Source organism: Vanacampus margaritifer, chromosome 19 (genome assembly GCF_051991255.1).
Source record: "Vanacampus margaritifer isolate UIUO_Vmar chromosome 19, RoL_Vmar_1.0, whole genome shotgun sequence".
Classification (NCBI taxonomy): domain Eukaryota; kingdom Metazoa; phylum Chordata; class Actinopteri; order Syngnathiformes; family Syngnathidae; genus Vanacampus; species Vanacampus margaritifer.
In genome coordinates, this window is record NC_135450.1 from 14,846,081 (window position 1) to 14,860,752 (window position 14,672).

At 47.9% G+C, this 14,672-nt stretch overlaps 3 protein-coding genes across 7 annotated transcripts in view; 2 read left to right on the forward strand and 1 right to left on the reverse strand.

The window, feature by feature from the left end:
- sprtn (SprT-like N-terminal domain) overlaps positions 1-14,672 on the reverse strand; it is a 26,455-nt gene continuing 11,783 nt past the window's right edge. The window contains exons 2-6 of one of the 2 annotated variants that reach the window (XM_077552438.1): positions 3,779-3,996; positions 3,102-3,201; positions 2,512-2,640; positions 2,171-2,432; positions 1-2,100 (exon numbers count right to left, since the gene is read on the reverse strand). In XM_077552438.1, coding sequence (XP_077408564.1) covers positions 1,295-2,100; positions 2,171-2,432; positions 2,512-2,640; positions 3,102-3,201; positions 3,779-3,957 — 1,476 coding nt within the window. In that variant the 5' untranslated portion in view covers positions 3,958-3,996 and the 3' untranslated portion in view covers positions 1-1,294. Of the gene's footprint in view, positions 2,101-2,170; positions 2,433-2,511; positions 2,641-3,101; positions 3,202-3,778; positions 4,622-14,672 lie in introns of those variants that run through there. The other variant, XM_077552437.1, reaches the window with a different exon arrangement.
- exoc8 (exocyst complex component 8) lies at positions 4,861-8,612 on the forward strand. Its single transcript, XM_077552429.1, has 6 exons — positions 4,861-5,154; positions 5,388-5,963; positions 6,151-6,439; positions 6,777-7,030; positions 7,118-7,366; positions 7,441-8,612. Exons 1-6 carry the CDS (start codon positions 4,861-4,863, stop codon positions 7,846-7,848), a joined length of 2,070 nt encoding a protein of 689 aa, XP_077408555.1. The 3' UTR covers positions 7,849-8,612.
- The window catches only part of trim67 (tripartite motif containing 67), a 16,095-nt gene continuing 10,514 nt past the window's right edge, over positions 9,092-14,672 (forward strand). For 2 of the 4 annotated variants that reach the window (XM_077552425.1, XM_077552427.1), the window contains exons 1-2: positions 9,092-10,139; positions 13,895-13,990. In XM_077552425.1, coding sequence (XP_077408551.1) covers positions 9,318-10,139; positions 13,895-13,990 — 918 coding nt within the window. In that variant the 5' untranslated portion in view covers positions 9,092-9,317. The remainder of the gene's footprint in view (positions 10,140-13,894; positions 13,991-14,672) is intronic. The other 2 variants (XM_077552426.1, XM_077552428.1) reach the window with 2 other exon arrangements.

A 14,672-nucleotide genomic window follows, 5' to 3' on the forward strand; every position in this document is an offset into this window, starting at 1 on the left:
TTAGCACAAAAACTTTTTATTAACATTTCAAACTGTAAAAACACATACTTGTAAAAGTGCAATATACAAACTTGTGCAAACATGTAAAAGCTATATTTGGTAACGTAACAAAATCAATCAGAGAATCTGATACCCGTCGAGGCAGCGGGCTCCCTGAAAATAAATAGCGAGCGAAATGTGACTCCTGTCAAAGGACACGGAGTCTCTTGCTGCTCGCCTGCAGGAACAAGAACGCAGCATTTTTTTTTTTGTTTATTATTCTTGTGTATGAAAATATTAGGTGTGAAAATGCAGCTGAAAAAGGACTTCAAGTCACAACCAACGTTCTTTAAGGCAAAATGTGTCTTATTAATGATCGTAAAAAACACATTTAAGTTCAAACTGCTTATTTAGTGCAAAATACTTCAAACATTCCCTGAACATATTATTATTATTATTATTATTATTAAGGTGTCTGTAGTTTCTGCATTGTATCATACTGACGGCTGTTTGTAATATTTTGACCCTCTCATGCACAATAAAGAGACCATTCAAAATATTATCCTAATCATTTCTTAAAGATCTAGTTCTAAATGCCTTACCTGCAATAAACGAATCATTTTGGACACTATGGATGAGATACTGAAATATCATCATTTGCATTTCTTCAATTAAACACCAGATAAAAGCTAACCATTAAACACCTTACCTCTAATTAAAAAAAAAAGGGGGGGGGGGCTAGACTGGAGATAGCGTTACTAAATATTACATATGAAAATGCATTCCTTTAAGAACTCGCTAATAAAAGCCGCTCTTTTAATTGACAAATTATTTTGGAGCTTAACTGTCGATAAAATGGCTAAATATTAGCATTTAAAATGCATTTGTTCAAAATAAAGGCGTCGTACCTCTAATAAGTGAGTTTATTGCGGCTAAACTATATTGCTAAGTATTATCGAAAGCTTCTCTTCAAATCAAGACCGCTTCTCTAATAAAATACCTCACCTCGAACAAATGAATACATTTGGGCTAAACTATAGATAACCAATTGCATTATTTTATTACCATAGCAAGTAAGATCTCTTCTCTAATAAACGCCTTACCTCTAACAAACAAAATAATTTGGGGTTAACTATGGATACAATTGCTTATTATCTTTTAAAATACAATTGTTAAGACCTCTTTTTCCGATACACACCTTACCTATCGTAAATTGAGTTTGGCTTTTCATTCAAGTCAAAATATTAGGAACAGCTATCAGTATGACAGCGTGGAAACTATAAGCACCTTTTTTTCTTTTTCTTTTTTTAAATAATCAATGCCACTCTTCTAACAATGCCCCCTCCTTGTTCCAGCAAAGGCAAGAGTCCAGGTGCTGGTTGATCTCTGACGCCCGCACGCCGGCCTGACACACGGGACATGTGACCATCACCACCAAAGGCGACGACGTGGAGGCGGTGGCGTGGCGACTCGTCGACGCCGATTCGTTCTCTTCTTTGCTTTCCACCTTCAGCCTCTTGCTGAGGAGCTCAGAGACGTTGGCCGAGTCGTCCAGAGGTCTCTTTTTCCATTGAGGCGATCTGACGGTGGCGTTCCCCGACGGAAGCGTGGGCGGCGGAGGTGATGGCGTGGACTTAGTGCGACGATTAAAAGTGGGAGGAGTTAGGGACTTTGCTTTACTTGGCGAGTCGGCGATGAGCGAATGATTTGTTGGCTTGGTGTTAAATAAAATATCGATGGATGTCTGCTTCAATTTATCCGGCGGTTCTTCACCAAAGCCACCTACGCTACGACTACCGCCGATGCCACGCCCACCAATGCCGCCGCCGCCGCCGCCATCGAAGCCGCCAACGCCGCGATGAGGCTTTTGGATCCTGACCGGCGATCCGTTAATGTTGGCAAACGCCCTCGTATTAGCGACCGACTTCTTCGCGGGCACCTTGCGGCCCCGCGCCACTGGCGGCTTAACGGCGGGAATGACTCGAGCCGGCGGCAAAAGCGTGACGGCTTTACCGACTGAGGTGGAGGCGGAGCCAGCTGACATCATGGTGGAAGAGGAATTCCCGCCCAGGACGACGCCTTTGCCGCTGAACGCGATCACATCCCGAATGTCACGACTTCCTGAAATGGACAACTATTAAGTCAATCAAGAAAACTTTATTGATATAGATTAGTAATAGCAAAACATTACCGTTTGGCTTTTCAATGGCGGCCATCTTTCTGTCTTTTTTGGCCTCCTTTTTCTTGCCGTAGCCTTCGGGCTCCTTCACCTTGATGTAGGCGCCCCCGCACGTCCTCTGGTGGTCCCCCCACCACGGGTCCAGGGCCGAGGGGGCCCGATTCATGGCCCTCTTGACGAAGCCGAAGTAGGGCCTGCGATCCCGGCACGGACCGTCGCAGCGCCACCAGTGCTGGCGGTACGCGTCCACCTCCTCGTTGAAGTTGTGGAACACCTGGCGGGAAGGGGAGGGGCTTCCATGAAAAGAAGAGAAGAATTGCGCGAGGGAGGGGGAGCGTGCGGGGGGGGCTCACGGTGATGTTGGCGCCGCTGTCGTTGTTGATGCGTTTCATGTGCTTGCAGAACTCGGGCCCGTGGCCGTCGCGGTCTCGGTTGTTCTGCGTCACGAACAGAAGCGCGTGGATCATCTCGTGCAGCAGCGTCTGACCACGCACCAACAAACGCAACCGATTTTTAGAATAATACACGGATTATATAACGATACCAAAACACAAATATTATACAAAAACAAACGACAGCCTAAAAACACAGCCATCAACGAATAAATTAATTCAGAGCCCAACGATAGAAAGTATTAGATAACAATCAATCAATAATTGAAGCTCAAAATCAGCTTACCTCCAATAAACAAATCATGAGGATAAATATATATCACATTACTGAATATTAATAACATTTGTAAAAATAAGTCTATATTAAACGCCTTACCTCTAATAAATCATTTTGGGCTTAAGTATCTCACGTTACTAAAATGTTAGCATTAAAAACGCACAAAAAAAAGTATATAAATGCCTTACCGCTGTTCGCTAATAAATAATATGCTGATTTTAACGCCATTGCAATACCAAATGCAAAAATTACAAATAAAGACCTCTACTCTCACCTCCACCAGGTCTTTCCGGGGTCTGAGCTTGAGGAGCGGCTCGCTGAGTCGGATGGAACAAAGTCCGCCGCGACCCTCGTAAGAACACACACCGGCACACCTGCCGGCGCACCAGAAAACATTTAGCATCACCAAAAACAACAACTGAGGAGAAGAGAACGCGGATTGAACATTTACAATATCCTCGAAATCCAGCATACGGTCGACGTGTCAGTACACTCTTGACATGTTTTCACACAGGTAGGACAAATGTGTCGCTCTTTAGAGTGCCTCGTTGTGGGCCTTGAGGGTCCCCGTTTGTTATGCAGAAAACGACAGAGGAGAGATTTTTGTCAGATTTTTTTCCCCCCTTAGTTATAGATCAGCCAGTGTGTGAACGCAGACTTTGTGCTGACATGGCCGCTTTAGAGCGCCTCGTTGTTGCGGTGTGGAAAAGCACTGCGACAACTCTGTGGGATATATTCGATTTTATTTTCATATATATAACGTCACTGTTTTGCCTCACTGGTAACATTTGCCTGGAGTGAGAACAAAGAGCATTCTAGGACAAGGTGAAACTTGACATCAAAGCGGTCAAAAGAAGACTCCCAGTACTGCACATGGCCACTAGTGGCGCATCTGGCACTTGCTATAATAACAATAATAATAATGTATGAGATGTATATAGCGCTACTCACAGGGTCATCCTGGGGCTCCACTTGACTTCCACGCCGCTCAGTTTGCTCCAGAAGAATCTGTCATTAAACTCTAGGAACATCGCGCGCACATCAGGCGTGGGGTCCAGCGTCTCCCACGACGCGTCCACGACGGACATTGGCTTCTCGGGCTTCCGGGAGACGAGCGGCCCGCTGTCCATCGCCTCATCGCTCAGTTCGTTGTTGAACTGCTCCTGAAGCTGCAAGGCGAGCATGTAGTCGTCATCCATGTTACATGTAAGCTTGCGGTCCCCCAAAAGTAACACCAACACTGCAGTTGTAACAGCGCCTGCCAAGTGTGAACTCCGTGGCCGCCTATTGTTAAAATAATATTTTATACGAAAACGTAAGAAAATGAACGACTAGCGGAGTAGTTTACAATGCCACGGATGCCGCCAGTTTAGCTTAGTGTGAAGCGTTATGCAGTGAGGGCCGAGTGATTCCGGTACTGATTTCACGATTTCAAAGTAAGATAAATGTACAAAAAAGAAAGTGGTGATAATGGTGATTCCACATCCTACAATAATCACATTTTACAATTAAAATGAAATGACGTAAATTTTAAATGGTTGGTTTAGAGGTTCTCCGTAAATATAAACATTTTAAAATCAACTGAACTCTTACACTATCAGTAACACATCACTTCTGCTTTCAAGTCTCACTAACTTGACAAATACGAGTTTCCGCATCCGGAAGACAGTGGGACAGTTAAAAACACACCTCTGGAATTTTATAACTTGCTCCAAAGTAACGCATCAAACTAAAACTGTCGTTAATATGACCAATTCGCGCACACAACGAAACATATTTTGAGTTAAATTTGCTTCATATTGTTAAAAATGACAAAAACATATTCTGGCACCATTGTTGAATGCCGGAAGCTTTATTGTTGGCCAGCCTTTTTTTTCCGCCAATCACGTGACGTAGAAGGGTGTCACCCTGCTTCCTGTTTGGTTCACTAGCTGCGATGAACCATTTGAACCTCGAATGGACTCTTTTCTGTTCATCTTAGCGTATATTGATCAATACTTTTGTCAAAGGTAGTTAACCAGTCACAATTTAAGATGTCCGAACCGGGAAACCGACTCCGCAGGCTGCTGGAGTCGCCCAATTTTAACCCACAGAATTACGTGAAGCAGCTGTCCCAGCAATCGGATGGCGATCGAGACCTTCAGGAGCACCGGCAGAAGATCCAAAACCTGGCCGACGAGACGGCCCAGAACCTGAAGAAGAACGTCTACAAGAATTACCGGCAGTTCATCGAGACGGCCAAGGAGATCTCATACTTGGAGAGCGAGATGTACCAGCTGAGCCACATCCTGACGGAGCAGAAGAGCATCATGGAGAGTATCACGCAGGCGAGTGTAGTCCTCCAAATAATTTATTAAAAGTACTTAAGTGGGGGTTAAAATGCTCATGTACTGAATAACTGGTGGGTAACGTTCTATGTATTAATATATTTAATCAGAGCGTGAAGAAAAATGAGACTAGTCACTCACAAGTAGCTGCACAAAAAACGTGTGGTATGGTTTCAATTTTGACCCCAAAAAAGTATTGCTGTACTTTTATCTTCCGTGCTATCCTAACGCAGGCCCTGCTGTCCACCGACAAGGACGAGACCTCCAAGGAGATGCAGGCCGCCTTCCCCAAAGAGAGCGAGGAGCTGAAGCAGAGGAGCCTCACCTCGCTTCTGGAGAAAGTGGAGGGCGGCAAAACCATCATGGACACCCCCGGAAGGCACCTGGTGTACAACGGCGACCTGGTGGAGTTCGACGTGGACAACATGTCCCCCGTCCAGAAGGTGCACGCCTTCCTCATGAACGACTGCCTGCTGATCGCCACCTGGCTGGCCAACCGGCGCGGGGCCGTCAAGTACAAGTACAACGCCCTGTACGACCTGGAGAGCTTCGCCGTGGTCAATGTCAAGGACAACCCGCCTATGAAGGACATGTTCAAGATCCTCATGTTCCCAGACAGCCGCATCTTCCAGGCGGAGAACAGCAAGATCAAGAAGGAGTGGTTGGAGATCCTGGATGAGACCAAGAAGAACAAAGCTAATAAGGAGCGCGGCAAGGAGGAGAAGGAGAAGATGCCGACGTCGCCCGTTCGGGCCGAAGTGTCCACCAATCCTTTTGACCAGGACGACGACGACGACGAGCAGGCGGAGGTAGGGTTGCAAAATTTCGTTCATTTTTAATGTTGGGGGACATCTGGATTAAGGACAGTAACAAAGGCTAAAATCATCAATTCAAGTCATAGTCAACTGATATGTTAACGGTTTGTTTACTGATGTTGCCATCGCACATTTTATTACCCAGAAGTATGTTTGTCATCATCACCATTTTCAACCCGAGGTGGAGGAGAGCGTAGACCTCGGTCTGGAGTGGATCCAGGAGCTCCCCGAAGACCTGGACGTGTGCATCGCCCAGAGGGACTTTGAGGGCGCCGTGGACCTGCTGGACAAGCTCAACGAGTACCTGAAGGAGCAGCCGCTCACGCCCAAGGTCAAGGAGCTGCGGGTCAAAGTGGACGAGCGAGTGCGGCAACTGACCGACGTCCTCGTCTTCGAGCTGTCCCCGGACCGCTCGCTGCGCGGCGGACCCCAGGCCACCAGGAGGGCCGTGTCGCAGCTCATCAGGCTAGGTCGTTATGTTGAGCTAGCCATGCTAGTTAGCGTGTTACCTGCCTCGGTTTCACCCAATTATAGACATGCTAACTCTTGTAGCCAATTTCAAGAGCGTCGTATCATCAGAGGTTGCAAATCCAGGTCCAGAAAACAGTAAAAACAGTTTGGCTTTAGCCCCAGGTGCTAGCTAGTTAGCTCCTTAACTAACTTCCATGCTGCTCATTTACATGCTAGCTAGCTAGCTAGCATCAATGGCTAAAGCCAAACTGTCAGGGTATTTACGTTCTGGACCTGGATTTGCCACCTCTGCGTATTATTTGGACTTTAAGGTTAATAGTTTGTCTGCGTTCCCAGGCCAGTCCACCAAGGCGTGCGAGCTGTTCCTGAAGAACCGCGCGGCAGCCGTGCACACGGCCATCCGGCAGATGCGCATCGAGGGCGCCACGTTGCTCTACATCCACAAGCTGTGCAACATTTTCTTCACCGGCCTGCTGGAGACGGCCAAGGAATTCCAAATGGACTTCGCCGGCAACACCGGCTGCTACTCGGCCTTCGTGGTGTGGTCCCGCTCGGCCATGAGGATGTTTGTGGACGCCTTCAGCAAACAGGTAGGACGCCGGCCCGCGGGCTACGAACGGACCGCTACGTTCTTGGATCCGGCCCCTTCAAGAGTCTTGTTGTGTGGCGTCGCGAAGGTGTTCGACAGCAAGGAGAGCCTGTCGACGGCGTCCGAGTGCGTGAAGGTGGCCAAGGAGCACTGCCTCCAGCTGACCGACATCGGCTTGGACTTAACCTTCACCCTGGAGTCTCTGCTGGTAAAGGACGTGAAGGCGGCGCTGCTCAGTTACAAGGACGTCATCGTGGAGGCTAGCAAGCATCGCAACTCGGAGGAGATGTGGAGGAGGATGAACCTCATGACGCCGGAGGCGCTCGCCAAGCTCAAGGTGATCGTCACCGGCGGAATGCAACCATTTTAGCTCACCGGTTTGTTGACGTGCATTTTGGTGTCCGCTTCCAGGAGGAGATGCGCTCGAGCGGCATTTCCACCTTCGACGCGCACACGGGCGCCGACTGCTGGGTGAACCTGAGCTACACGCTGGTGGCCTTCACCAAGCAGCTGCTGAGCTTCCTGGAGGAGGCCCTGAAGCTCTACTTCCCCGAGCTGCACACGGTGCTGCTGGAGAGCCTGCGCGAGATCGTGCTGGTGGCCGTGCAGCACGTGGACTACAGCCTGCGCTGCGAGCAGGACCCCGACAAGAAGGCCTTCGTGGTGCTCAACGCCGCCTTCCTGCACGACTGCGTGCTGCCCGAGGTGGAGCGCCGCTTCGAGGGGGCGGTGGGGAAGCCCGCCAAGCAGCTGCGCGACCTACGCAAGAGCACGCGGCCAGTCAGAGTCAACCCCGAGAGCACCACGTCCTTAGTTTGACCGGCGTGTGCTCGCCTTCTCACTGATTGGTTGAGAGAGAAAAAAGGACTGAAAATGGTTGGGAAATTTCTGGAAAGTTTGCCATAAATACATTGAACCTACACTTCCTTCTCATGTATGCGACTTGGCCATCGGGGGGCAGTATAATACAGTCATTCAGATACAAACTAAGAAGAGTTTCACAACTACTGTACGTGACTCAAATCCCCCCCCCCCTTGATTTTGACTTTGGTATTTTTATTTCAAATTGGAAACTTTTCATGGGAATGACTAGAGTTGGGAGTAATTTAATGCCAGGGTGTCATTTTAAGCTCTCCTTGCCCACATGGGAGGGCATTGCAATACCTTACTTGCTCCTATTTTTTCACTTCACTCGAAAATTACCGTAACTAAAGCTCACACAAATTTGGGCTCGGGACACAAATCCAAAGAATCGATCAAATGATGACCCAAAAATGACATACTTGAATGAAATTGGCTTGCTTTAGCCAGAATTAGGTCTAAATATATGATCTAAATTTCCAACCCAAACAGGAAGTGACACACATTTCATCCTTCATGACATTTGAATGAAGACGAGGAAGTTTTGTTTTCAATGCGGGTTGTTTGATTTTTAGTGACAAGTACATAAATGAATATTTCTGCATAAAATGACAGATGGATACAAAAAAGGGATATGAAAAAGTCTAAATGCATATTTTAATGTATATGTTGACTGCTGAACTAGTTTAGCACATGGCAATAATTATAATCTTTCACAACTCTTTGGTTCTTTATTGACTTCGACATATCCTCACTTTTCTCAAAACACTTGAAATCGATGCATCTATTATAATGATTACAGTATTTTTTGCTTTATGGTTGATCATCAATTCTATGCTCTCGTTGAGTTGTGAGCATGAATGAATGAATGCACGCGTGTATCAAGTGCACTCCTCGCTCGGGTATTTTTAGTTTCCTACTCGCCTCGTTATGATCACTCATGCGAATCGCTGAGGGAATTCTGCGCCCCGGGGCAAATCGGACGACGCTCGGGGTTGGGGATACGAGTGGAGGAATTCATTCAGGTACGTGTGGAAGGGGATTTACTCGTGTTGCTTTCACACAGTGACCCATTTTGTCCCTTTTTTACACCACTTGTAAAAACAGAAGCTAGTATGCGACTACATCTGGATTTTGCCATGTCACTTTTATACCACCATTCAATGTGAGTTTTTACATGTAGTATAAAAGTGTCCGCACAGTTAAAGTAAACCAAACAAAACGTCAATAATTAAGATGATTTTATCTCCCATTTATGTTGTCTGTCTTCCTTCTAGCTTGCGGTTTCAAGTCTTGTGCGTTTAAATCCACCACCCATCCATCAACGTCTGCCCAAGACCCGCCCCTCGCTCGGCGCATGCGCACGGCTCGCCTGCCAGGGAGCTGTCCGCAGACGCTAGGTGCTGGAAACGTTTGGACCGGACGCCATGGAGGAAGAACTGAAATGTCCGGTGTGCGGCTCCCTGTTCAAGGAGCCGGTCCTGCTGCCCTGCTCCCACAACGTTTGCCTGGCGTGCGCGCGCAGCATCAGCGTGCACACGCCGGACGGGGAGCCCGCCGCGGCCGTGCAGCAGAGCCGCGCGTCGGCGGCCGGCTCGGACTACGACTACCTGGACGTGGACAAGATGAGCCTGTACAGTGAGACGGACAGCGGCTACGGCTCGTACACGCCGTGCCAGCTCAAGTCGCCCAACGGCGTGCGCGTGTTCCCCGCCCCGCAGCCGCCCCACCACCAGCAGCGGCTGTGCTCGCTCACCTGCCCGCTGTGCCACCGCAGCGTCTCCCTGGACGAGCGAGGGCTGCGCGGCTTGCCTCGCAACCGGCTCCTGGAGGCCATCGTGGCGCGGTACCGGCAGAACCGCGCCGCCTCTGCCTCCGCCGCCTCGGGGGCGGCCAAGTGTCAGCTGTGTGACCGCAACCCGGTAGACGCGGCGGTCATGTGCGAGCAGTGCGACGTGTTCTACTGCAACGCCTGCCAGCAGAGGTGCCACCCGTCCCGCGGCCCGCTCGCCAAGCACCGCCTGGTGCCGCCGCCCCAGCAGCGGCCGGGCCAGGCGGCCTCCGCGGCGTGCTCCGGACAACCGCCGGCCACCGCGCGGAAGCCGGCGACGTGCGCGGAGCACGAAGCGGAGAACTTCGTCATGTACTGCTGCAACTGCAGGGCGCCCGTGTGCGCCAAGTGCGCGGAGGAGGGACGCCACGCCAAACACGACGTCAAGCCCATCGCGCTCATGTGGAAGCAACACAAGGTACGGCGCCGTCGTCGTACGGGACAGGCTGGGGCGTCCTCGCTTTTACGACGGAGTACCTACGTCGGCGACGTCACCTAAATGTGTGCGTTGCCGTAGTCTACAATCAGTAAACGTGTTCGTAACCATGAGTTAACCGTCGTAAACCGCGTATTCGTCGTCTATGGGTGAAAAATGAGCAAGCTGGCTGTGATGTTCAAAACGTCGTATGTTGGTACCATCGTAATCAGAGGGATTGTTGTCGTAAAATGAGGGCAGTTTTACACTCCAATTAATTAACGACGTAAAAAGAGCAATGTCCTCCGTTGTTGTTGCCTGTAAACTCATCTTTTCAATTTCATTTGCATAATTGTGTCACTGCCCCCCCCCCCCCCCCCCCCCCAAACAAATACATATATCGCATGTAATATATAGCCTGCTTAAGGACAAGCTATGTTTAGGAGACTGGCAGAAAATACGTGTTTAGCATATACAAAACATGCTAGCACCCGATTTATGTCCACAGATTGGTTGCCATGGTGACTTACTCTTGAATTTCTCAAACCCAGCTCTCAGACATTTTCCCTCAAGGTGAAGAAGACCCTGGAAAGTGAAATGAGCTTTGTGGCGACGTATTGTTTTGAAGAGTGTACTGGCATGGCCGCTTTAGAGTGCCTCGTTGTCAGCCAGGAGTTTGTGGCGTATCACATTTCCAAGACATTTGTTTTCACTTTAAAGGGGAATCTAGGTCAAATAATGCTCGGCATTATGAGCTCGTACATTGACACTAAATGTTTTGAATATCTAATGCCAACGTCCAATCGTGAAGTCCATTCATCATTTTTATCTTCCCTTTGCCAATGGTGCCTTTTTATGTCCCCCCCCCCCCCCCCACTCTCTCCCCTAGCCAGAGGCTCCTGTAAATGGACCGTGAAAATCCCATCAGGGGAACAGGGAGGTGAGGGGGCGTCGATAAGTAATGAGCAGCGTATGAATAAGACATGCTCAGTAATACGGCGACCATTCGCGCCCAAAGAGTCCAACGACCGGACGTTGTGCTAGCTCACCCCAAACAAGCACGTGCCGAATTCCCAATATTTTAGTTGTCTTCCGACATCGTAAAAAAAAAACATCCCATAATTTCCTGCCGCGCGTTAAAAGATGAATAAACAGGCAACAAACATCCACACAGCCTCGAATTGTGAGGATAAACATAAAGGTATTAAATCCAGCACCTTAGGTTGTGTTACGAGATGCTGTTACCGTGGTAACAAATGCACAAGTGTGCCCCATAACGCTCCAGCTGATCTGCCTTACTCGTTATATCTATCTATATATACTGTATATATATATATATCTATATTAGAGCGCCTCGTTGTTATGTTGTTGAGAAGGTGCAGAGAGCGAGGGGGAAAAAAAAACAGTACTCAAGGCTGTTCTGCTGAACTCCAGCACTAAATGTAGGTTAATGTGCACTTTGTTGCCATTTCTTTTCTCTTGCACTGCAGCCCACGCACAGGAAATATTGTGTGTGTGCGCGTGTGTGTGCGCGTGTGTGTGCGTACAACAGCAGCCCACCAAATATAGCCGAGCGTGTGTACGATTTATTTTGGGTACCTCTACGCCAGACCTCGTAGAAGGATATGCCAGCAGCGGAACAATGAGCCGTGGGCGTTACCATGGTTACGTGCCACCGCAAACTCGCGCTCCCTTAAATGTACTTTGGAGTTCTACTGAGGGAATCGCAAAGTGATCTGGATTTTTTTTAATTTTATTTTTTTTTGCGAGGCACACAGAGGACCACAAACGGAGGAATAGCAGCAAAGGATTGCGAGTCGAGGGCAGATGAGAGGATGAAGGGGCAGATAGCAGATTGTTTTTGACCTTGCGCCTGATGCGCCGCATTAATGCCGAAACGCGCAGCTGCCGCCGAGGAGACAAAAAAAAGGCAGTATCGTTTGAGATGTGTCCGATCCACCGGACAGAAGGCGCCATAGATGCATAAATATGCAAATGAGGGGAAATAAAAGTGGCTCGGGCAAGGGTCGTAAATGGTCGGGTTGAGGCACCTCCCCCCCGCCTCCCCTGGCAATTCCCTCGGGTGTCGTTGACATTAAGTTTTTGGGAAGGGCGCCGACAGCCTTTTGTTCTCCCCCGTGGCCGTGCAACAACTTCTGCCACAGACTGGACGAAGGTCCAAGTGACAAAATGATGGAATGGCGAGGCGCCAGAAAGGTCTGAAAGGTCAAAGTGCAACAATATTGAATAAATCAAACAAACCCCGCACGAGGCGGATGTGACGACGAGGACGAGGACGAGGACGATCGAGGGAAGCCCCTCATCATCCGTCATCCCCCTCGTTAGCACGGCCCCGCGCGGGCCCGACAGCTTGGTGGGCCAGATGGTCTCCACGGCGACCGGCGCCGCTGAAGGGTACGCTTGATTTGTGACTCATCAAGTCATCTCGGCGTGCACGGGGGGGGGAGGGAGACCACCCTATTCTGTGTGTGTGTGTGTGAACGTGTGGAGGGGATTATCGATGTGCTGCATTAAGTGCACGCGTGAGGAAAGTCCGATAATGAATAAAACATTACAAACATGAATGTGATGTGATGACTTTGGCTACATCTCTGAGGAGGCGTTTAATGTTAATGAATTTTGAAAATCTTTTTGCGATTGATCGGTTGTTATGAACTGGATTTAAAAAAATAAATTAATTAAGAATTTTCAACATTTTTTTTTTTAATCGACTGATTTAGCTCGTATGTGAGGTCGGACGACGAATAAAACAAACATTATGATGAATTCACTGCCTCATATTACGAGGTGTTCAATGTTGCTGGGAATTTAAAAATTCCTATTGCGTTATGCATTTCCCATGCATGCATGTGTGTGTGTGTGTGTGTGTAGTGCCGACTATTGAATATTTTTAGAATCGATTAATCGGATTCATTTAAATTTTGCATTAAAGTGTACTGCAAAAGCATTTTCTCCCCCGATTACCGTTTATTAACCAGTGATTGGTGCTTTATTTCGTACTTCGTATTCTCATAGCAATTAGCATTTACAGGTGTCTTGAAACACGTAATCATTTAGTCGGCCCATTTAAAGGCTGACATAGTTCACTGTGCCCGTTTGGTGACGTGGCGTCTACCACACTAAACATCGAAGAATCGAGTCGTCTCAGGCGATGAAAAAGAAAACGATCGCCAATTTTGTCCGCCAGTAAATTATATAATTCCAAACGAGGCGTTCAACGTTGCCGGGAATTCCGAAAATCCTGTTGCATCTTCGTTTTAATGACATCGCTATTTCTTAAACGAGACTACAATGTTGCTGTGTATTTGTAAAATCGTTTGCAAAGTCGAACATCAACTGGTTTTAACTCATCCTACTACGCGTGTGTAGGAAGAGCGGGGCATGTGGATCACGTGGGTGGCGTTGATTTATCACCAGTGGGCACGTGCGTGTGTGTGTGTGTTTCCTTTGTCTTTTCTCAATGAGACTCCAAGAACCCACCCCCAAAAGTCGTCCGTCCGTCCATGTCACCTCGTAAAAGTGTAATAGCAGTTAAAGGACCCAAGAGGTTCATTTCCATGAATTAAAATGACTCTTAATGAAGTACTTCAGTTCAAGTTAATTCAAGGAAGTGCACTATTTGAGTGGCGTCCATTGTGTCATTTTCACTCAATTGTATTGATTTGTCACAATACAGACTAGTTAAATGATTTGTTTAAGGTCTTCGATTGGATTATTTATGTTTGTCTTTTCTGCAGTGTCAACTCTCACAAGCCCTCAACGGCGTCTCGGACAAAGCCAAAGACGCTAAAGAATTCCTGGTTCAACTCAAGAACATGCTGCAGCAGATCCAGGTCATTATTTCATGAAAAATAATAATAACACGTTTTTTTTTTTTTTTTTTTTTTAAGGATTTGTGTAACCATACGTTAATAATTGCGCTCGCGCTGCATCCCGGCGAACAACGCTGACCTTGTTGTTGTCGCCCGAGGCGGGCGCGGCGCGCGGCGAGCGTCAAGTCAGTGAGGCGTCCAAAGCGCAACATCCTCGCTTGCTACGCGCCATGTTCGCAACGGACTCCCATTCCTGTTGAATTCAACAAAGTCACGTGGCGGATTAAAAAGAAGAAGAAAAAAAAAAAGGGTCATCTCAAGGTTAATTATTCCCTTTTTGGGGAGGACGCGTCCTCTGTGACTGGGAGCGTCGCTGCCAAACTAAGTACACGTTTAATCCGCTTTTTACTCCATTTTTGCACAACAACAGACACCTGCATTATGACTGCAGGAAGGAGGATTAAATGTGTTACGCAATAAGAGGACTGTGCCATAAATGACAATAACGAGGGTGATTCATTTATTTGAAAAATAGATATAAATAACTTACTCACATTTTTCCTTGCTAAATCTTGGTGCAAGAATTCGGACATTTGTTTTTAAATACGTTATAGCCACCTAGCTATGCATACACACGAAAAAACGGATAGTCTGCTGGTGTGCCCGTTTTAGAGCGGCTCGTTGTTGGCCCCGAGTGCACACG

Bases quoted from the DNA above. Each gene is read 5' to 3' on its own strand.
- exoc8 (XM_077552429.1), top strand. From the start codon at position 4,861: ATGTCCGAACCGGGAAACCGACTCCGCAGGCTGCTGGAGTCGCCCAAT. The intron at 6,440-6,776 runs GTCGTTATGTTG...CTGCGTTCCCAG, and splicing joins GTCGCAGCTCATCAGGCTAG to GCCAGTCCACCAAGGCGTGC. The intron at 7,367-7,440 runs GTGATCGTCACC...GTCCGCTTCCAG, and splicing joins AGGCGCTCGCCAAGCTCAAG to GAGGAGATGCGCTCGAGCGG.